The following is a 24,424-nucleotide window of genomic DNA, read 5'->3' on the forward strand; positions in this document are numbered from 1 at the left end:
TTGGCAGGGACAAGCTAAAATTCCAAGTGACTTGGCTGTGCTATAAAAAGAACAACAAATGGATGTTTCTAATTCTGCATCTTAATGGCACTTTGAAACACTGAAGTGAATCATATTTAGTTTGGAGACTCTCTTGTTGCTTAGGGTCATTCTGTCCATAGCGATTCATACTCAGGTTTGCCTTTTCCTGACTTACAGTGAAGCTTCCCCAGTGCAAACGATGCAGGAGTGAAAACATCTCTGAAGTCACTTAAGACACTTTCCACATTTCCCATTCTGTGGGACTCCGAAGCGTTTCATGCCCACTTGAACTACATGCTTAGCTCTGCCTACACACCAGATTTATTAAGAGATTCTGACTGAAGTGAACATGGTCATACTGTGAATGGTAGGATAGGGGATCTATGACTTGGCAGCAGGGTAAAAATCCCTCTGCTTAGAAAGATGAATTGACCTAGCTGGAAGTTTTATACCTAAAACAGCAATTATGTTGTTAAAACTACAGCTAGAGGTAGGAATAATTATTGTCATGGATACCTGTGTATGTTCTGTGCTGAACTGTATAGCACGTAGTTAAAAACAGCAGCAAAGCTAATTTTTATTAATTTCTTGTTTTATTCTATTAAACATGTGTGAGTCACCAGAGGGAAACTCCAAGTGTCCCAGAAATGTAAGGGTTTAGCTAGCATGTTCCAAAACCAAGCTTAGTAAGAAATATTCTTGTTGGGATCTCATTTAGAAGTATTCCTTCTCTTGCCAAACCATTCTTCTCGCGATATCCCCACATTAAAATGACTTTGCTATTATATTTGAAACTACAAAGAGGACTAAATGTTGCTTCCAAGAGTAAAAAAAAAAAACAAACTTATAAAACCCCAAAACCACAATAAATATTTTTTTGAGTACCTTCCTTTTTGAATTTCAGGTTCTGGATTTGGACAGAAGAATCCTCCAAGAAAGAGCATCGGCAGACTTCAAACAACATAAAAAAAGTGGAAAGCAGTTTCATACAGAATTAAAATAGGATACTCAAGGACCTAAATATAAAATAATAGGAAATAAAATCTACTGCTTTTTCTACTGTATGTTTCCTGGTATAAACCACATGGGTGTGATGTTTGATTCATTGTACTGAATAAACTCATATCCTCAGTTTCTGAAGTGACTCACACTGATTTATCCACATAAATGCTTCAAAACCAACACAGAACAGACTCCCTTTGCACAGACTCCTCAATGAAGTATTTCCTATATTGCACTAAAAGCTTCCGAGACAGAAAAAAAGAAACATATGCTTGCTCTTGTTGGGCAGGGCCTTTGACAATACATCAGAGAGAGGAACCCAAGAGAGTCCAGTATTATGTTAAATTTTATTCTGCTAGTGCAAGTAGGTGCAAACACACTTCAATCCAACAGCAAAAAAAAAAATAACCTGAATACTGACTGACCCTCACATTTGCTTGGAAATAAAGTTGCACTCTCGGATCTAGAAAAGCATTTCTGTTGACTTTGATCACTTTATTAGGTCTCTATTTATACCACAGGTGGGAAAGATATGAAGGGACAAGTGAAAAAAAAAAAAAGAGAGAGAAGATTTTTCCTGAGACAATTTGCTCTAGAATTAAGCTACATTAAATCACAACAGTTTATTCCATTAGGGAATTGTAATACAGATCGGGTACAAGAATAAAATAGTATAAACATCGTCAGGCATAAAAAAAAGAACTCATCTTTGGCCCATAATATTCGACAGCGCTGCAGTAACATCAGCTGAATTAGGAAGGATAACTATAGGCTAAATTCTGTGTAACAAAAATTACACCAAGAAAAAACTGACCTGTCTTTTTTTGGGCCTATATAAATCCTCTGAATACTTATTCAATGCCACAACTCTAGCCTTAATATTCCTAGAAATAAATACAAATATAAATATAAATAACAAGAGTATCATGTAAAACTACAAAATAAAGTCTGTACAAGAGTTTTTAAACAAGACAACAGGATGAAGGAAAGAATTAATCTATTACCTCCAAATCACACCGTTCTGCAGAAATAGCACAGAGTCAAGAGTCAATATGAAGAACTACTTGCTACAATTGAATGGACTAAATTGTACATATGATGCAATGAGAGTAAACAGATAATAATTTAAGCAGGATTAAGCAGTGGCTAACATATTTGCAAGGTGAAGCTACAAGAGCCTTTCTCCAGGTTTTTGCCATGGCCACAACTTAAAGAACCAGGCAAGGCTCTAATCTTCTTAGGGCAAGGATCAAAATTTTTCCGTGCTTACTTTCTGTGAATTTAGTCATGCACCTAGACAGTACATTTCTAGCAGATTGTTTTTCCTGGGTGTGATGTTGTGGGCAGACCCTGAATGATTCAGAAAATAAAATGTTTTAATATATTCTAAACAGCTCCATATTTATTGGCAAGATTTTCTTAGTCCATATAACATGATCTCACATTCCTTCCAATGACTTTTCTTTCACTCTTAATTTAGAAAAGAGTTATACATAATCCCAAGGGTTTACCTATGATTAATTCCTGCCAGGTACAGTATATCTGAACACCTCTAACATGTGGAAAGCATTGGTTTTTGAAGAACTATCCATTAATGACTTTCTGAACTGTGACAATGGGTATTGACAATGCTTGTCAGACTAAAGCACTATTGATTGTCTCACATCATGTGTATTGCAAAGTCAATTTCTTCCAAGTACCTCTTCCTAACTGAAATACATTATTATGATGCCTATCTGTTTATTATGACACCCAAAATGATTGTATGCAATTCATTTGGGTGGAAAGGGTTCATACAGAATGAAGAGCAGAAGTGAGAGTGGATAAGGCATTAAGAGCTTCAAATAGCTTTATATCCGTACCTTCTCTTCCATTAGCCTTGTTCTGCAGGAAAAAAACCCACAACTAGACTGGACCATGCAAATTTTTTTTTAATACTCTTAAGGACTTTAAAATGTTGGGAAGTTCTTAGAAATGAAGATAACTTGTGGTATGACGATAACACCCATAAACTGAGATTTAATCATTCTTTTCCCAAGGAATACTAAAAGTGGCAAGCTTGACCACTGAAAATACAGAATACACTGACAAAAATCCTAGCTGCAACTTTCTTAAAATACATATGAACAGATCCATGGGCTTAACTGCAATCTCTGATTTCTTAAATTAAGCATTTTCTGAAGTGCTTTTCACTCATATCCAGAGTCCTCAGCAGCAGCTTACAGGACTGGATCAAAGCTGAGGTGACAAAAGGGGAGGTAGAAGTTGGACTTTGGATAATGACAGTGCCAATCTAACAGCAGTGCAATCACATATGTGTGAAAATACTAATGTAAAATAATTAATTAGTTAATTAATTAATTTCAAGTAATAGGAATGCTTAATTGCCGAGTGTCTCATCCTTCTGAAGAAATATAGCACATGCAGAGGCGTATGACTATGCCTACGTTCCAGGAGACACTGTAATTTAAGAACATATAATGACTCATGACTTTAAGCTGTATTGGATTTCACTGTAACTCAGAATTCAACATGTCTTCAGATTTTTTTGACCAGCAGTAAATGTGAAACTACTCGTAGTCCTTTATGGAAGGAGCAGCATGTATTATTGCCTGTATAAATGGCCAGTTTTTCAACCAACATCAAAGTTTTGGGAGTGACAAAATCAAGTCCCTACCTCCTTCCTTTTCTTTGTGATGCTGAGAAAGAGTCAATAAAGTCTGCTCTCTAAGGATAGAGAATTCACTTCACCTACTTTATTGATCTAAAGACTTTTGTCAGTCATTCTATTTTATCCCGTAGTGAAATTCCTGGGCAGGTCTCACGAGCCATCCCCACACTATAATTGCTAGATCTGGATTTGTAAAAGAGTAAAATGAGAGGCAGATACATGGTCTGCTTGAAGGCACTACACAAACGATTGGTGGGGAAAATACAGGAGTCAGGCATTACCCCTAATCCCTATGTTTATGATAAGCTTTAAAATTACAGAGTTTATGACTACAGAGCATAGACCCAAGAACCGCAGCATCAGGTGACAGAAGGGGTATCACCGGCCAGGAGATGCTAAGAAGATTTTGGTTGCACAGGCACCAAAGAATATTAAGTCATTCAGATTTATGTTCTTAAAACAAATATTTGAAAGTATATCTGCATTTGCAAATGTTTATGAAGCAAGCTCAGAAATAAACAATAAGAAAAATAAAACAGTGATTATATAGCAGAAATAATTTTCCTCTAATATGACAGCCTAACAACTTAAGTGCTCAGTAGTGTCATTACACTTTGTGAAATTTGTGTGCGTTATCAGTAAAGATTCAATAAAATGACTATATAATTCATATTTTCCATCATGCTCTGATGCATATAAACTTAAAAAATTTTGTCCCCCACTAATAATAAATGGAAATAAATGAACAGTGTGTTATGTATCACTACGTGCTTACATCGTGAAATAAACTGGCACCCCCATACAGCTTTTCTTAGTGGTATCTGTACCACAAATATTTGGAAAAGTAAAGCAATATTTCTGAGTCTGTATTGAATTCGTAAAGGAAGATCATACCAAACTAACGTGATATCTTTCTTTAATAAAATAAATTAGGTTGTTTTTTTTTTTAGAAAAGGAGAATACAATAGGCCAAATCTATCCAGACTTCAGGTGCATATTTTATATGATTCTAAATGGGAAATTATTAGTTAAATGAGAGAACATGGAGAGAATTAAAGCAATAACTGTGAAGTACTAAATAAGGTATTAAAATTAGCTCTGTTGAAAGGAGAACTATGTATTGAAGGAGAGTTACCAGAGCAAGTCCTTAAATATTCGTGGAATTGATCTTTGCATTTTCATTAATGACTCCAATAGAAAAAGTAGGAGCATTCAAAAAATACTTGTTGGTGACTCAAGGCTGGAAAGCATCATCAGTTCAGACAGGATTCAGAATATCAGACAAAACCTTAGTGACTTTGAGACTGGAAGCTGGAGAAACCAGACTAGACCTAATATTGCCCAGTAGTCAGAGAAAGATTAATACAAAATATTTCTCTTTTATGAGTGAGCAACTTTGGACACTCACATGTGTGAGATAGGAATTCATGCCAGGAAAGGTGCAGGCAGCAGCCGTGAGAAGTACCAGGAGAACAGGCTGCTGAGCCTTTGAAAGCAGACGGGGAGCTTGGCTTCTTTGACCAGCTAGAAAATGACTGAGGAAGGCTGTAATTGTTCTCTATGAATTTGCTCGTGGGGGTGGGAAAAGGAGCAGGAGACGAGAAGAGGACAGCAGGGAGGGAGAAGAGCTGTTTAAACTGAAGAACAATGTTGGCACAAGAATAAATGAGTCTAAATTGGCCATAATATGAAATTCTAAAACACCCTTTCAAAGAAGTCATGGTGGCAAATAAAACTAAAAGAATTTAAGATGAAGCTTAATAAATTTATGAAAAGGGACATAGAACACGGTACCTTGTGACAGGAGGGACTGGACTAGATCACCCAGGACACGCCAAGCCTTTCTTTCCACATTTTTTTTGGTATTGTAACAATATTAGAAATGCTATTATACACACTTAACTTGAATATAAAAACCACAATGTCAAAAATCAATGAGTTTGTTTTATTCGTACAGTATGACCAGTTTATGTTCATCTAATGTAAAACATGTGGGACTTGGATGAAATCTGCTGTAGTACACAAAGTTGGGCTTTTCAGGCACTAGGAAGAGAGAGTACAGCGTGCTTGGGAAGGAAAACTGGTCTCTCTGAGCCCGTGTCAGGGATTAGGACTCTTGGCACAGTCTCTTTGCAAAAAAAGTAGCTGCAGTTCTTTATCCCTCTTGAACGGAGGAGGACAGTTCGGTACAAGCATAGATCAGCGAGGACTTGCCTGATCTCAAACCTCCTTCAGTAGCTGCTTTCTGTAAATCTGCAGGTAAAGAGTGACTTAACTACAGATGAATATGGGCAAAAGTTAGGAGTATGATAGAGATGCTTTTTGCATTTGGTGTACTTCTCTCCCTTAGAGAGGGTTGCTAAAATTCCCAGGAAAATATTTAATAACTTGGATGGTCTAACATATAGGAGTTAAAGAGTGGCCCTGCCCTTCGCTGCCTGGGTGACTCATTACTGTCCTATTCCAGTGCTTTCAGCTGTAGACTCTTATCTCACTTATATAAAATATGACAGTTATAGATGAAAAAATGGCCATATTTGAATTAATGACTTTTGAAGTTGATATACATAATACAAAAATATATTTAAGCAGACTTCCCAAAAGAAAATAAAAATGCAATTAAATGTTGAGGAAGACAGAACAAGGAATTGAAGACTATCCTGCAGATGGAGTTGAACAAGTAATTTACAACATGTAATCCATTCAGGGTTTTTTTTTTTTGACTATGGAGTTCTGTTTGTTCTTTTTTTCTGTCATGGAATGTATGTCAATAACTTTAAAGTCTTTATGCTTAACTCCTAACAGAGTCAATCTAAAAAGAAAACTTTTTCAACCTTTTGCAAATAATATGAATAGGCATCACTTACACTAAATTCCTCAGACAAAAGGACAAGAAAATTATACCGTTTGTTTTCTACCAGGAGCACCAGAAAGACTGTTATGCCAAAAGAAAACCCTTCTGAGTGGCTGGGTACTGCCAGCCATGTGTGCACTTTTAACTTCAAAACCTACATATAATTCTGCCTTATGCTTTGGAAAACAAACTAATTATCTGTAGAGAACAAGGGAGACTTGGCATTGCTGCATTTATCACCCTTGTTAAGAGTCATACAAATGATTCATATATTTAAATTTAGACACACTCTTGGATACCTTGTTGAATCTTTTATTCCAATCCGATCTTATGGGACCTTTCCAGAAAGAATATAATAACAAAGAATTTTCTTTTTATTGAGACTCATAAATTATACTTTGTACTTCTAAATTTAAAAAGTAAATTATTTTAAAATTTAATTATATTTCCGTTGTACTCAGCCTCCAATTATATTCATAACCTTATATTTTTTGATCCATTATGAACTTCTAATCCTTTTCATACAATTAATTCTTAGTGCATAAGTTACAAAAAAATCAACATGTTAAAATTGTTTATTTCTGATGAGAAATGGTAGTGCATTTGTTGTTTCAAAGCACAAGTCCCAGTACATTTTGCTCTCCCAATACAGCAAGTTCAGTACTTTCCAGTGAATGTAGATGTGATACTTTATGAAAGAGAAAGGCACACCCATTATCTTTAAAGTAATGAAAAAATATCTAGACAAAGATCTGAAATCCATTCTCTATATGCTGTTTATATGTTGACTCTACTTTATCAAATTATCTCTACCTCAATTAATTCATTAGAGTAAGTAAAACTGAACAAAAGATCACCTGTGATCTCTTTTTTTAAAAGAATAAGTCAACAGATTTAAAAATCCTTTTTACTTCTTACCTTAATTTAAAATTCTGGTAAGAATCTCCAACATCTATATTCACATAAATATAAACTTTAGACAAAGTGACCTTTACTATCATCAGCTTCATTTTCTATATAGAAATTATTTCCGTTTGTTAAAACACAAATGATTTTCAAAATTTCAAGCAGTTACAGCTCTTTGCCTACAAGGTATTGTCAGAGTTGCACTGCGAGGACACAGGAAAGATTTCCACTAAAGGTGCTTTGGGATCTGCCTAAAATAGACATAAAACCAGGAAGGAGACCAAATGGAGACTATAGCTTTTGTGTGAGCCTACCTGATGGAGGCTGTTAGTGGGAGAAGGTGCCTTGTGAGATATGCTATGGGTCAGCCTCTTTCTTGGGCTGAGCCGGTGTAATTACAGGGGGAAAAGGAAAACCCAGAATAAAGCTGCTGGTATATTTAGCCACCTAATATAATGGTTTATTTTGTAAATTTGACTGGTTACCTGAAAGACTTTATCAGAAGTTGGTCTTCTAATAAAGATCTGGTCACACAGCTCAGCTGTGTAACAGCAGATAGAAACTATACATTGCCCTCTCTCAACCTTGTGCTACTGAGTGCAGCTTTGGCCAAGGTGCGAGGTGCTTTAGGAGCAATGCTTCTGGCTTTGTGCAGCAGCTACCCACTCTCCCTCTCCAGGGCAGCTACAATCTGATGGTGACTCCTTCTCATCACACAGGCAGCACGAGGGCAAGGTCTGGGTCAGCAGAGTTAAGATATGAGTCCAAGGAGGACACACAGATGTGGTCAGTTGAAGGCATGAGTAACTGAGAACCTAGAAATGAGCACGTCCTACAACAGATTTGCTGCAGCAGGTATCTGGGAACCCAAGACCACTTGACCTTTGGGTAGGGCCTTGGAGAGGGACATCTTCAGAGACAGTCTCGAGAACAGCTGCACTGGGACAAGCTGCCTGAGCAGGCAAATGCTGTATATCACGATCTTTTCCCGAAACAAAATGAGGCCAGTCATCCCAACAACTTTGAGACACTTCGATCAACTACGTGTGGGGTTTGCCTGGGTGCACTGACCCTATGTTTGACCAGCCATGGTCAAAACTCAGACAAAATGTTAAAAAGATACGAGAGAAGACTGGTTTAGCTTTAAAATTAATGTTCCAGCTGACAAACTGCACAGGGACTTAACCTACTTTAGAACATATTTAATAGCATAATTTAGTCTCTAAAAAGAAAAGCAAAATAACTAATGATGGACAAATTTAGAGGTCGAATCTAGTTCAGACAAACATTCAAAAGTTCAGATGTTTAACCAAACCTTATCTTGTCCATGAAAAGCCTCAACCAAAGAGCTCTATCAAATATAAGCAAAGCACAGAAGATAGTGGAAACTTTTCCTTACAGAAGGAAAACTATTATCAGGAACCAGCACCTTATTGCAACACTCACGTGTTAAGCATCAAAGCAAAAGCAAAACATTTTCACAAAACTGCTTCATGGAAGTAGTAATATTTGGATGAAATCCAATACAGAGAAAAGAAAATAATTTTAAGGGGAAAGATAATACAAATGCAATTAGACTATCAACCAATAAAACTTAATCTATGCTTGATAGTTGAAACCTTCCAAGCTTAGAGAGAATAAGGAAACTGGAGATCAGAGGACTCTGCCTTTTGAAGTTTTGCTGTCCAGATCCTGGGGACCATTATCTAGCTGAGTATTTTAAAGATGTTATGAATATTCTGTCACAGAATTAGAAAGCTTTATTATTATGAATGACTTGTAACTTGAGCAGGGACAGCTACAGATGAATTCTAAGTAACCCATTGTTTGGAAAAGGTGAATTCTGCTAACTTAATTTTCTGGACTAAAACCCACAAAATACTCATGTTTTCTTCCCCTTTCCCCATGTCACCACCTTGACTCCATTCTGCTCGTCCCTCATCTTTTATTCTCTCTTCATCCTTCAAGCCACTTGGGCAATTAAAAGAAAAATTTACTTTTCTCATAACTGAACCCCAGATTCAATCTATCAGAGTCCCCAAATCTGAAACTTAACAAAAGATTTTTTAAGCAAGACTTAAACTTTCAGTTCAGGAATGACTAATGTGTAACTTACATTAAGAGCAAAGTTGCAACAGTAAATCAAGTATTCTACTGTTTGTAATTGTGCCTTAATGTCAGTACTACCCTTGACCCATCATACTCAATGACCTGCAGATAACATTGTGTAACAATTCAGATATTACAGTGTTTTCATTATTTCTCCGTTAATTTTTAGTGCTATCTTTTGATTTTCATTCAAATATGTCAACTGAAATACCTTCATATAAAGAAAGGAAGGTAGGAGCATCGAGGTATCCTAAAATAATAATCTTCAGTTTTACCTAGACAAGAAAGATACTATATATAAGTTTTTACACAAAAACACATACAAAGCTTATTTTTGCAGGAATAGAACTTCTTGACTTCTTGGAAACCATAGCAAGGAGACAAAGATTTTGATTTAAGTGAATGTATCTAAAACTGGGATAGAAGACAAAGAGTGATCCTGAGATGATCACCTGCACAACTTAACTTTTAGTCAACTTTCTGGTCCTTCTAGCTATTTTTTCCCAAGGGAAAACCTGGGTGCTGTTCAGAAGCCAGTTGACTCCAGGGACTCCTCCGAAAGGTATTATGGACAAGACAGCACCAAGTGTCTTTGCCTTTGCCACCCATTAACTCTTATTCCAGAAGGTGTTTCACCTTCAAGCATCATATTGCATGTCCACATATCAGACATATTCACCACAATGTTTTAAAAGCACCAGGCTGTTGGGATGCGTATAACCATCAGTTTATATCAGACACACACATTAACACCACCAGGTGACATCAAAGGGTGACCACAGACGATCTGAAGAAAAGCTTTATCTGATGAGGACATGGCCAGTCTGTCCTATAAAGAGTGAGCACAGAGTGATGTGGACTTAAGCCACATGTTACTGCACCTTGAATGAAGTCTATTATTATGGATATCCACCAAGTTAAATATTAACTGGCTCTAATTTATGTTTTTGTACCTCAATGCCAGCTAAATGGCAAATGATCAAACCTGCATCTGACTGCTCTTCTTTTCTGACCTGCTTACGTCTGAACACCTTCCCTTCTGGCTCTGGATCCTTGGTCTAGAGTATAATCTTCTTCAGTAAAAATGATTGCAACTTACATGACCTATAAAGCTTTACTCACAGGGATAGACTATTGCTAGCAGGGCTTCATACCTGCACGATTTTTAAATTATTTATATGTTCTGGATAAGAAGTGTTCCTGAATTTCATGGTGTTAAGTCTTTTTCTCTCCAAAGGTTTTTTAAAAGTTTATTAGCACTGGAGTGTTTTAAATTCATTTATTTAAAATGTGCTGTTTGAAAGAGTTGCTCAGTTTTATAAGAATATTACCTTTCCATATAAATTGAACAACTTAAAAATTAATTACAAAAACTGTTATCACATATGGGAACACATTTTATATGCTATAAAAAGGCTTAAGGCAGGCTTACTCTTTGGTTTTCATGGAGGATGCATTGGTTGCAAAAGATTAAAGGACAGCAGGATCTACATGTTCTGGTTGTTTACTATTTATCTCTAAAAAAAGCGGCCATGAAACAGATAAATACTATCCCTAGGCTGTATCAGGAGAGCCATTTCCATATGGAAGAGTGAATTCCACTTCCCACGGCTGTGGGAAGACCTTGCCTTGAATATCCATGTGCAAGAAATAGGGACTGAAACTGGGGCAGATCCAGAAAAGGGCTATTTGAGATGATGAGGGAAAAGAGCAGCATCCTATCATAGGAAAGGCGACTACAAATCTTGGCTGACTTAGTCTACCAAACCAAGTGGGAGAAGGAATAATGCCACTGTCTGTAACTCTATTTGGAGTGGTACACCTGAGACAGAAAAGAACTGCTGAAAATAAAGAGCTAGCTAAATGCTGACGCAAGAGCACATGCGTACCACAAGTCCATTTAGGCTGAAAATTAGAATGCTTTCAGCTTGAAAACTGAAGTTTTGGAACATTCTTCCAGGATGAGCTGAGGGGCAAAAGCATTACTACTGAATTTCATTAATTATGAAAGGAATCAAATGAGGTAGTTGTTTTCAAGAACTGGGGAATTGATTCAATGCTACAAAAAGTCTGTCTGAGGCAGATAATGCTGTGTTACACTTTTCAATAACGGTAACGCGAGTGAATTCCTCTTGGGTGAATCCTAGGCACACTTAAGACAATGGCCAATGGAATTAATTAAATGGAGCCAAATATCCTTGGTGGTGAGGGGAGCTGCTCATATGTCATAGTGTTCTCTTCAGCATCGATATTTAAAGCCAGCTAGTTGGAACATTTTACTTAATTGAGAAACAGTACAGCATTTAACCCTTCGGTGTTATTCCACCCTTTGACTGTCAGAGGCAAGATCTGTTTATCTGGCACATCAGCAGGCAGCTGGTGGAAAAATAAGGGAACCTATGAAGCATATTCCTTCTAACAGCATCAATAAGCCCTTTCCAGTACACAGCACCATGCTTTCATCCATTAAGTTGGTCTTTAAATATCTGGAATTGGAGGATTTCAATGAAATACATCCTCCAGCCTGGAAGGTGCAAACATTTAAATGATTTCACCATAAGGAAAAAAGTGAGTCTGGGCAGTAGGCATATTCCTATCTACAGTCTGATCTACAATCTTTCTAATTGAGCTTAATTTAGAATTTTATAACCTAAAAACCTCTTTATTTCTGTCACATTCCTCACAAAGTACCAGGAGGATTGCATCTGGATGAGTTATAAATAGCAGTGAAACCTCAGAATACAGTGTGGTGTGAGAATCATTTTTTTTTTCTGGCTACAAACTTGCAATCAGGGTAGTCATTTCAATAATTACCACGAGAGGCTTCAGAATTAAGTTCACGGCAGTGATGGAAAGCTGGGCTGGCTCTTCCTCCCCAAAGAACAAAGCTCAGTGAGTCCCTCTCATGCGCTAATTGCGACCTGTCTCCAAAGGCAGTAGTCTGCAATATTTCCCGTTGAAAATATCTGTATCTGTTTAGGTGCTATCGGTTGTCAGGCTATATTATTTCTCTGTGGAGGTGAAATACAGAGATATAAAAAAATGGAGACATACTGACACCGCAGGTGATGGAGGATCAAGGAAATGTAACTGTCCGCATTGTCTATGGCTTTAAACTATATAAATCATGACATTTAGGGGTTGGACTAGATGACCTTTGAAGGTCCCTTCCAACCCTAACCATTCTATGATTCTATGATTTTGCACAAAATAGGTCACACTTTAGTTTTACTTCCTAATGTCAATGAAGATCTACTTAGTAAGGAATTAAGAGACTGCACCAAACCAGTGCAAGATGCATTGGATAGTTGGGCTTAAAAGTAGTAGAGTAAATATCTGTTTAGCACATGGAAGGGGCACAACTGCTTGACTCCAATAATACCTAAAATGCTCATGATTTCTTTGCGATTGCTTTTCTGAAGCAAGTGCCTGTTTGAAACAACTGCTACATATTTTTCCAAAAAGGCAGCTTTCTTGAATGCTGTGTCAGTATGTGTAGTTCAGTAGGAAAAAAAAAAAAGAAAGTAATCATGACTATCCAGTCCCTACTTGCCTCCATATCAAATTTATCTTGAGTGCACATGTAGGAGTTTATTTTGTTAAGAAAAATATATAGTGTCTCTCTCTTCTTTGGAACAAAGAAGGAATACAGATTTGTAACCCCCCACCCCTTATTTTTTTTTTCCTTTAAACTTTAGTCCTTTAATAGTGTTTTGAACAAACCTAAAGAGATTTTAAGACAGACATTTTGTATTATAACTTTCCTATGGGTCGTGTGTATGATCGTCTTTACTAAAGCTCCTTTCAGTCCCAGTTGAATAAATATGCATTTTATTTCACTAATCTTGAAACAACAGGAATAAAGTTTACCCAGGTCTTTTATACCTCAGAGAACAAAACAAATACTACAAATCTTTAGAGAGAAAGGATATACAAAAGGGCTTGAGGTGAATGTTTCAAAGCAAATACTCTTTAAACGATGTGCAAATTATTTCAGCACTTGAACATGATTTATGAAAGGGGATTAGTCCACTGAAACAAGAACCCAGTATAAACTGTTGGGTTTCAAAGTCAAAGATGAGAAGCATTTGCTGGAAAAGGCAAAAGAAACCGGATAGTAATCTATAGTGAGGATTTCTGATTGATTTTCTTTAACTAACTCAATCTTGCATTAGCTATCACTGTCATTCATACTTAACTGTGGTGGGCAGTATAAAATACCTTCTTTTATGATATAATTCTCCATAAAAATGAAGTATGCAATAGTGATAATTAAGTAATAATGAGGTAATTAATAACTCAGTGACTAGCTCTCTATTTACTCGTATGCCCCATAAATGAGCATAAGGAATACGAAACAATTAAAGATTATCCAAGCTCAAACAGATAACTTTTCCAGAGAGTTGTGTGTCACTGAGCAGAGCAATGAGTCACAAGTCACATCTATAATAATACATTATATTATATTGTAATATTCCCACATACTCTTCACGTAATGGGTAAGAGCTACTCTTAAGTACTATAAAAATGATCACTTTTATGTAATTGTAAAGATTAATAAGTGAGCTAACTTCTCATGGTTCTATAATGACCCTGCTGTTCTAGTAGGTAAAGGAAAATTTAATGATCCTGCTCAGATATGATTAATATCTAACTTTTTCCTGACTAAAAATCTGGACTTGGTTCAATAAAAATGAATTAAGTGAACATGCACTGATTTCCCTGCCAAACATTTATATGGAAGTTGGTTATGCCCAATTTAAAAATATGCTTTTTCAACCCAAATAGTAAACTCTGGAAGGATTTTGGAAAGTGAAGTAGAAATAAAACAAAGAAATGAGGCAACATTATACTATAATTGATGGAAACAGAATATTCAAATTCAGGAAAAATCTTTTTTTTTTTTTTTTATGAGAACTAGTCACAGCCAGTTGTAATTTTGAGTGTGGCATAATCTCTTAATATCAGAGGAAGTGACACAATTTGTTTCTGAATTTGGTGTGTTTTGTTTCCAAAATGCCAATATTCTTACCTCTTTGTTGCTGAATCAGTATTTTTCTAGGATTTAAGAAAAGAGCACACCTTTAGTAAAAGATGCAGAGAAATATGAGAGCAAAAACAAGCCAAAACAGAGATTTAGTCCCTCTAGTACAAGTATGAATGCTCCCATCCTCATAAACAGCACATTGCATTTTCTTTTTGTGGGCTTTTTTCAGTATCTGAAGCTGACTGCATTCCTGTTGGTGCAATAAAGATAAATGCCACAAACATACAAGCTGCAGAGAGACAAAATTCACATTGCAGCAGGAAGCTGCATATTTGCATACAGTTTTAATTTTGCTTTCTGTTTTAATTGTTGTCATTGGTAACGCTGCACTAATATACATTACTGCTTTATATTTCTTGGTTTTATTAAAAGTAATAAAACTGACCTGTATGTAGTGCTAACATTGTAATGTAATAATACTCCCTAAATAGCATCCATTTCGCTTTGAACTTCACATCTAACTGAAACAAATGGGCTGGAAAGGGGAAAGAATTCAGACCTCATCAGAGCTAACAAAGAACCGGAGCGATTTCCCACTTCTGCTCCTCTAATTAGCCCCCTTATCACAGAAGTAACCCTACGTGGGCGAAGGACTCCGTTAACTACCGCAGAATCTGGCCCTCAGCGAGCTTGGCAGAGCCAGTGAAACCTCTCAGCATCCCAAGATAGGGTCTCTCAACCTACCGGCTTCTTCACGGGTTAGAAAGGAAGAGAGAAAAATCACACAGGCTCCTCTCTCAGCACCGCCTGTAATTAGGTGGCCTTTTTCTAGGAACGTTAAATGATCCTTTCAACAAAATAAGTTGGTGGTTTTTTGTTTTTTTTTTCCTCCTGCTATTATGCAGCTGAGGTCGTGCAAATACATGTGTTTGTGCCCTGGTAACCTTCCCTTCCCTCTGGCTCAGCTGCCCAGTGTTTGCCACAGAAATACCCAAGTCCTACGTGGGGGCAAACTTTAAACCCTCGAGCAAGCCCTGAGAAGAAGCTTTAGCCAAGGAAAGAGGGAGCACCATGCAGAACCAGAAAGGGTTAAAGCTCCACTGACTTCTCCAGTTCTTCCATCGCATCCACTAAGAGACCAAAATGTGTTTCTGCTGCTGGTTTCCCCCCCACATGCACATTGTATAGTCTTAATTATCTAACAAACTGCATTCAGAGATGATTCTGGATATTTTAGTAATTACGAGGAATACTTGCATGCCACGCTTTGAGTTTCAAAATTTAGCCTTCTGAAGTACAGAAAAGTGGGTGAAATCAGAAAAGCAACTTTGGGTAATTTTAAAGCATACACACAATCCTTGGTTGAAGAGTAGGGATGGGCTGGCCTGACTTAAATTGTGTCTTTTAAGAAGTCAAAGCAGATTTCAGAGCTCAGATGTCTTTGTAACAAATCAAAATTATGATCCAGAGGTTATTATTTTTTTTTCTTGATTACAAAGATGCGAGGAGGCGTATTCGCAAACACTGCCCTGAGCCATTCCCTGGGGAAGCGTGTGAGGGCTGTAGCACCAAAGAGAGATGCATCGCCCTTTGGGACTAATAAGATCCATGGCTCCCTGTTGAAAGTGCAAGAGGAATTTAGGTAAGGAAAATATCATTATTTGAGTTGGCCGGTGGCCAGGGTGCCGAGGCTAAGACCCCCATCCTAACGAAGAGCGGAAAGGAATCCCAAGCTTGCTATTTAATATGCATGACATGTCGGCTTTGCTGTCAACTTTTCCTTCCACCCCCTGCTTTTGTCTGCTTTTTCCACCTGTTGCAACTTATCCTTATTCAGGCTGAGAGCTGGAATTGTCTTACTTGGATGTCACATTGTGTCTGGCACAACGACGCCTTGATCCCCGACCACTTTTATTGAGACGCTAAAGTGGTTACGAACAGCAACAATACTGCACAGCCCATCAAGACTTTCCTTTTCACATACATATATTATTATTTTATTTTTTTTAAATCTTGATGTTACAGTTGTGGTTCCCCAAGCCAGAATTCAAATATGGAGGAGATTTTCCGGAATCCGTCATCACAGGGCTGCATGACTAACCACCGAGTTTTAAGTAAAGTGTTCTTGAAGATAAGAAAAATATGCGAGTAGAAACAATAAAAATAATGCAATTCAATCTTATCAATTCAGGCAGTTCCAGCTTTTATGTGGCAAACAAGGAGATCAAATTGCATTTATCTAATATCACAGATTTTTAAATGTCTAAAATATTTAATTATTTTGCTTTGGCAACCTAAAGCTGAGGAACAGATTACTGTTCCCACTACATAAGGAAAAAACTGACAACAATTAGTATTTATTCTTGTTGCTTTTGTAATAAAAATAGAATTCCATCACTTTCAAGGAAACCTAAAATATTAATAAGAGTGTGATGAACTGAGTAAATGTGACGCCATAAGGAAATGATGGAGAACAGGTTGGAAATATAGTGCTTTGGGAATGGATTGCATTATCAAGCTTGTGATTGTGCATTTTGACAAGAGCAGCCCTCAGATTGATACGGTAGCCAAAGGGCACTCTTCCTACTGCGAAGCCGTTTGTTTCCATCCGGAAAAGGGGGAGTAGAAGGGGAATTGATCCCCTCCGACAATCGATAGCAACTCCAGCCCAGGCTTTTCCACAAGAGGTCACTCCTGCGTGACAATACTCCCAGATGACGGCCAAAATGCAAACCACAAAGTCACCATGGACAGAAAAAAACAGCACTGAGCTTAGCAGAGAGCGTGGAGTTGGCTTCATTGCCCACAACATGACTGTCCTGACAGCTCCTGTAGTCCATACACACAGTAAGGTCTCTCGGTTTTTTGGAGAGCTGAAGGATTTCTGGGAACCTTGCAATGCACAGATCCTGTCTCTACCTCCCATGTGCCACGATAGCATCTCTACTTTCAGTCTAACCTAGATGCCTGGTTTCATGGGCTACAAAATCAAGGTGGCAGACCACATACCAGTACACCTAATTATAACTGGTACTAATTAGGAGGTTTTTTTGGCAACCTTAGGGGAAAAAAAAAAACCAACAAAAATCTACAGTCTGAATGATAACGAAATCACTTGGAAACTATAAAATCTGCCACTAATTTTTTTTTAAAAATATTAGTTTATAACAACATTTACTCGCACAAAAAGGAGTGGTGCTGCACGGAAGTTTCTTTGCACCAAATGTATAAATCTTCTGATGGGGAAGGCTACTAGGGTGAAAAACTGTTCTTTCTGACCCAGCATTAGCTACATAAATTAAATCCATTAAGTGGTTGGGATCATAAAATAAAGAGTAATCTCTTTCCATGTATTTGAGAGCTCGATCACGGTTTTATGTGTTTTGGTAGTGTTCCCCAAGGTCATTCTTGGTTTCTTCTTAGCTTGAGAAAACTTCAATTAGAACATGAGTTGAATCCAAACTGAATGAGAAGCCACTGAAAAGCTGCGTGACCAAGAAGGCGGACACTCTGTGAACTTTGGAAATTGAGCCTGGCAGTTTGAGTCTAATTTTCAACGAAATCAGTGTCTACAGCTCAAAAAGCAAAACTGAGAACTACCATTTGTCCTTGTAGTGCAAGCAGAAGCAATTAAGATTAAACATTAAAACCACATTCCTGCTGCTCAGTCTCTAGGGGCAGTCTCCCCAGTTTTAAATTAAAGAGTAAATTATTGGAATACTTTGGTTAGACTCTACCTGGCCTTTACAGACTTGTGCTGCTAAAAAACCTTAATGACACAGCAGTACCAAGCCTAAAGCTGGATATTTTTTTGCAGCCTCTAAAATGCAGAGAAAGTAAATACAAATGAGTCTGAAACTGTGAATATTTCATTAAATTGAGTTGTGCTGGTGGCCTGCTAATGCACATCAGTTGCTCGTCTTCCATGTTAAACTGGAGGAGTTTTAAGCCATCTTTAAAAAATCTCCTTTGTTTGGATTTGGCATTGGCAGCAGTCAATAATATAAGAGCACTATAAAATTATAAAATCGTTAAACTTTGTGAGAACTTTGTAAACACACTTGCAGATATTGCACATATCTTCTCTGGGCTCTGCAGTCAAACTGGACAATGAAACGACCACCTGTTAACTGCTAACAATGTGTCATTACCAGTTCTCATGCCTTTTTAAAGCAATTTTGGCTCTGGCTGCCGATAATTCTGGCTACGATACTTGTGTGAACATTAAGGGCACAGAAAGCCAAAGGCAGAAAACTGACAATACAGTTTGTGCTTAGACTACTAATAAGTAAGTGAATAATATGATTTTTCTAATTCCACATAATTGCTTGATCTCAAGGGGCCAAAAAAAAAGTTCTGAATACATATTTTAGAAGCAATCCAGTCTACAGTATTTAAATGTAAGCTTCGATTCAGTGAGACGTCACAGCAGATATTTTCACAGTTTTAATAGTTTAAACAGCCTTTAACAAAACGGGGCTTGTTCGGGATTCTCCAAGGTTGGAAAAGAAATATAGGCTAAGTCTCTGTCACTGCTCATATTCACTTTTTCTGTTTTATTTGAAAAAAAAGATCCTTTAAAGATATGTGAGAAGTCTAAATAAATAAATAAAAATTCCCCAAGTGCTGAGTAGTTTATGGGCATTTTGCTATCAGCTACAACAAGAGCAGAATCAGGCCCTCAAAACTTATAATCCTCTCAGTCTTATTTTTCTTCTTCTGAGAAATGCAACATGATACACACAGTACAAAGATATTGGGGCAATTTTTCACAAGCTACTTTCAGGCTACTTTATATTTTATAACAGAAAGGAAAATCTTAAAAAGCCAAATCTCCACGATAATAGGAAAACAACAACAAAAAGCTTTAGTCTGCTAAAAGAGACTGTTTAATGAATCTCTGTGTTTATGTGTGTCCGCGTGCACGGATGCGTGCATGTATTTATGATTATGTGGATAATTATCATCAAAAATAGCTATGCTGGGTCTTTTTAACATCTTTTCTTAACATCGAAGGCTTTGATCCTGCGCAGCACTTCAGTACCTATAGGTATCTCCTACCAGCATGCGCGTCTGACGCTGTCACAGTGCTTACTTCAGAAGCACTACGTGAATCTCCTGCCAAACAAAGGAGGAAAAAAAACCCACAAAGATTCAAGAGAGAGAGGGTGAAATTAAAAAAAATGCTGAGTGAGTGATTCAGGGTCACCGCCAGCTCCTGCGCCTACTGCCCATGGTCTCCTGAGCATCTCGGCACAAACTGGGAAAGGAAAGACTTGGTGGAATAAAGCACATCGCTGCTAGTTTTAGATCACTTTCTTTTCTAATCACCCTGACAAAAATCAACCTCAATCCCTGGAATTTACCTTCTATAAAATTATAGCTATATCACTGATTGTCGGCTACAGCGCATATGTCAGGTCTCTCAGCAATTCAGTGTATAAATACACAACAGACAAAATTACTCTGGCAATTTGAGATATTTTGCTAAAATGGAAACAAAGCAACTGCAGCAGACCATTAACATAGGACTCATGTTGCTTATTTTTAAAAATAAATGGCTTAAATAAATGTCTTTGCTCCTAAACAAATTTATTTTCCTTAGGAGAGAATGTCGCCCTTTAAAAGTGTGGAGCTAGTAACTGTCTTTACTTAAATGCAAGTTATGTATATCAGCACAGAACACATTCTGCTTTAAAATTCTCAGTGATCTTCCTTACATTCTGCATGTAATAAAAATTATCTTACCCTGTAATGGCACAGTTATTTAAAAAGGAAAGTAAAAAAAAAAGAAAAAGAAAAAAATCAGAAAAGGAAGAAGCCTTACTTAAAGATTTTCTGTGTTCAGGCTTTGGCTCTTTGGATTCAGTGTCTAAGCTATTCAGTAATTCGATGCTGGAGGATCTTCTGAGTTTGAACTCCAAATTTCTCGATGTACAACTCCGTTCTTTTGGCTGGGAAAAGAATATATATATAGATATATAAAATGTGTGTCTGTATGGTTTTAATAAATTTATTATTTGTGAGAATGAAGCAAGAGATTACAGAATGCCAGTACAGAATCAGAAGCTAACAGACACCCTCAGCAAGTGATGCAGTGAGTATATAATTTAAGGAAAGGGTAATGCAAAATTTGTCATATGGCAGAGGTTTTATGGCCCCGACAAAGTGATCTTAATTTCTGAGATAAATTCCCGTTTAAGTGAGGAAAACAAAAGGCCTACTTCTTTAGGCTTTAGAGACCAAAATTATTTCCACATTGCAGGCTACTTCCAAATTGCAAAGAGGAAGGTTGTTTAAATTGCCTTTCTGCTTTAAATAGTTACAGCAAATATTCTTGCAAACCAAATTGTTTCAAACACGCTTAGAAATCTGGGGTTGAATTGTGCTGATCTAAGGTTGGGAAAAAGAGGGGGGGACTTTTCTATTGCTCTAATTCAGTGGCATACAAAGTGACAATTAGGGACCGTTAACGGAGAAAATAAGAAAAAAGAAAAAAAAAAAAAGGATGATATTTTGGCTAATCACACATCTCCTCCCGTGGCATTTGATCAGGGGAGATTTAGCCATCCCAACGGTCTGGAAAGCTGCAAGGCTTTACACACTCATTCAAAGTTGTAAAACTGGAATAAATGATAGGTATGAGATGGTCACTGGGTGCTGCGCACGCAGCAAAGGCTGGGACAAGCCCTGCCCTCCGGTACCCGAACCATTTACCAATTGTGCCCCACCAGCCACTGCTGCTGTGGTTCACTGCACAATATTACTTTAGTTGTACAAAAAAAAAAAAAAAAGTGTTCTGAGACTCCATAGAAAACTCCACCCCAAAATCTTCAGTAGGATATCAATATCCCCACGCACCCAATGAAATGCACAATATGAAGACATACTTCATCAGATCAAACTTTCCTTGGCTGATTATAGCCTGAGGGTAATATCATGTTTGTAGCTCTTTAAGGAAACAGTAGCCTGTTCGGATTAACCCTTTCAAAGAGGTTGCCTTTGCCAATTCCATTGCAGCAAAACCTCTGAAAAATGCAAGAAATGGGGATATTTTTCTCTCACCAGATTCGGCAGTGAACAAGGGAAGTTATTGCCCTCTAAAAAAAATATATTCTTGGATCAGGCAGGGGTAGAAGGAAGACATTTGGAATTTGCACTGAGTGGCAAAAAAAAAGAAAGAAAAAGCTACAGCTGAATCTGGTTTGGTAATTAAAAACTGTTTTAATAAAACGCAGCCCTGCTTACTTCTAGTAGAAAACCCCCAGCCTTCCTGGGAGAATAACAGCAATCAGTTACAAAGGAATATTATTTGCTAGTGTTATTCTTGTGAATAAGTAATACAAAAATTCATAAAAGGCTCAAATGTATTAATAGTTCTATTGAAGATTATATACTGTAGGCTGCATAAACAGAAAATGCAAAAATTCATTAGTTATTAAGTGCTTGTGTGCTTTTACAACCCTCAGCAAACCAACGTCCTTGTTATTTCAGAGAAATAAATGTAGCGTTCCATTTCGAGGCAAGAATCAAATGACATTTTTGTTCAACAACCTTGTTTATCTGACATTTTTTAGCGGATTTGCATACATATTTTTATATCCTTCAGAGAAAGGAATGTCTAGCTAGCTGCTGACTGCCTAAAACCTGTAGAGATGCCTGAGCAAATGAAGTTGAAATTGCTACATCTTAATTAATAAAGGTAACAGCCAAAACAAATACATACCAATCTGTCAATTGCATTTTTGATAGCGTGGAACCAATCCAATATGAGAAAGTCGGTATCCGACTGGAGGAGGAACTCATTGCCTGACACTGTCGTGATCTGGGGAGGGCATGGGCACAGACAGGTAAGTAAAGCAGACACTGGACAGATTATTTTATTCTATTTTCTCTCCTACGCCCCCAAACGCTTTTTCTTTGTACCAAGAATTATCCCCCAGAGTTACTGAGGAGTTTTGAACCTCTGTCTGAAAACTGCTTTGAATATGTCACAACAAACGAGATATTGTCTCAGCAATGCAACCACCGAACACAAATAGTGCAAAAATAACAGGAATGTGACAAAAGTTGAGAAAAGCCAGGAAACTTGGTGTTAGAAGGCACAGTTCAAATGTAAATCAAAGCACCCTGAAAAGAAATGAATGCAATATGAGACTTAATTTCTGTTGTTTTCAGTTTCCATTTCTATTTTCTTAATATTTTTATATCTGGTACCTCCATTCTTGAGTTTACAGATTTATTATATACCTGTTATTCCAGAGTCCACTTCTAAACATTTTGGTAAAAATAGTAATGTCACTCTTTTTCACATAAAAAAAAAAAAAAAAATTGCCATCAAAGATGGCTGTAGCAGAGTAATTAGGAGCCCATTTATCACAAAAAAAAAATCCCCAGTTTGTCTGAATAGAAGTCGATTTACATTTTTGACCCACTCACTGGGAATATTTATCAAAAGAATATTAAATCCCCTGACAATGCTGTTTCACTGCCTAACAATATTTGGTGGAAATAAGCATGCATACTCTGTTGGTCTGAACTTCTGTAAACCACCATGATAATAGTAATATGTAACTTTTTTTTTTTTTTTTACATTTATAACTTTTTGCCAGAGCAGATCTCCAGGTATTTTACAAAGGAGGTCAAAACGACCACTTTACAGATGGCAAAACCGAGGCACGGAGCTGTGCAGTGCTTTGCCCCGGGATTATTCAACAGAGCCCTGGTGCACATGGCCGTGGAGCACGATCCAGGGCACAGCAATTTTGCGTGTTTGCAGGCAAGTGACCAAAGATCTACATCTCCACCACGTTTTTCAAGGGGCAGGAGCTTGTCCTGAACATGATCCAAACCAGCTCAGCTCCTGCCAGCTCTGAAACCAAACTCTTTTTTCTTATTTTTTGTTGTTAGGAGTTACTCGTGCAAAACTCTGTAGCATTCGCATGTGGGCATTGCATGCTTCAGTTTCAGTGTTTTGGGGATGTCCAGTGGGATGCTTTTTGGGTCACGGACCAAAACCTTTTCAGATCTTTCTCAGGGAACAGATGAACACAGTGGACAACAGAGATTTCTCTCTGAGCAAAGTGTGAGGAAAAGCAGAGCAAAGCTGTTTAGACCTAGCACAGCCGATTTATGTAAATCCATCAACCCTAAGTGCTACTGTTTCGCTGTCTCTGCCCCATGTCAAGAATTTTAACTAAAGCATAAAGAAACAACAGATCCTCACCAGACTGGGTACTCCCCTTATCTTTCTTAAAATTGAAATGCTACCAGGACAAAAAAAAAAAAGACAAAGAAAAAAAAAGACAAAACAGTTTAATGTTTCATTAATTGTTCTATAACCCTCCCGTTATTGAGGAAATGCCTGTAAGGAAGGTTTCCAAAGTCATCAGCATTAAGGAAAATCCCGTTAGCGCAGCTCCAGTGGAGACATCCTGTGAGAGCGCTGCGGAGAATGTGGGAATGGTCCCCCAGCGCGGGCTCGGAGGCTGCCCGGCTGCAGATGTTCATCCCAGCCCGGCCCATCCACACCACCCGTCAGGAGCGGACCAGCCACCCCATTGCTCCCCATGAGCATGGGAGAGTTATTTACTCAGGAAATTTTAATTCCCTTCTTAGTCCACAGCTATAATGTTAATCACTGCTCACACTCTCACTGTTCCCTTATCAAAATAAAAAAAAGTCAAAATTGAACTTCAGGTGAGCAGTTGAAAGAGCTGATCTCCAGTTCCGTGCTCAGCTCACATGGCAAGATTTGGGTTGGAAATGTATTATATTATATCACAATTTATTAATGTATACATGCAGATACGAATTAGACTAAACACAGGCAACAATTCAATCTAATGCCTCTCTCCCAATATAAACAAATCAT

At 37.5% G+C, this 24,424-nt stretch overlaps 1 protein-coding gene across 5 annotated transcripts in view; it reads right to left on the reverse strand.

Annotated features, from left to right (window-relative positions):
- The window catches only part of ARHGAP15 (Rho GTPase activating protein 15), a 327,658-nt gene that overhangs the window by 140,096 nt on the left and 163,138 nt on the right, over window positions 1-24,424 (reverse strand). For all 5 annotated transcript variants that reach the window (XM_086750894.1, XM_086750893.1, XM_086750896.1 and 2 more), the window contains 2 exons: window positions 22,277-22,375; window positions 20,378-20,504 (listed from right to left, as the gene is read on the reverse strand). In XM_086750894.1, coding sequence (XP_086607020.1) covers window positions 20,378-20,504; window positions 22,277-22,375 — 226 coding nt within the window. The remainder of the gene's footprint in view (window positions 1-20,377; window positions 20,505-22,276; window positions 22,376-24,424) is intronic.

The sequence above is a fragment of the Chlamydotis macqueenii genome, chromosome 6 (genome assembly GCF_036417535.1).
Source record: "Chlamydotis macqueenii isolate bChlMac1 chromosome 6, bChlMac1.mat, whole genome shotgun sequence".
Taxonomy (NCBI): Eukaryota; Metazoa; Chordata; class Aves; order Otidiformes; family Otididae; genus Chlamydotis; species Chlamydotis macqueenii.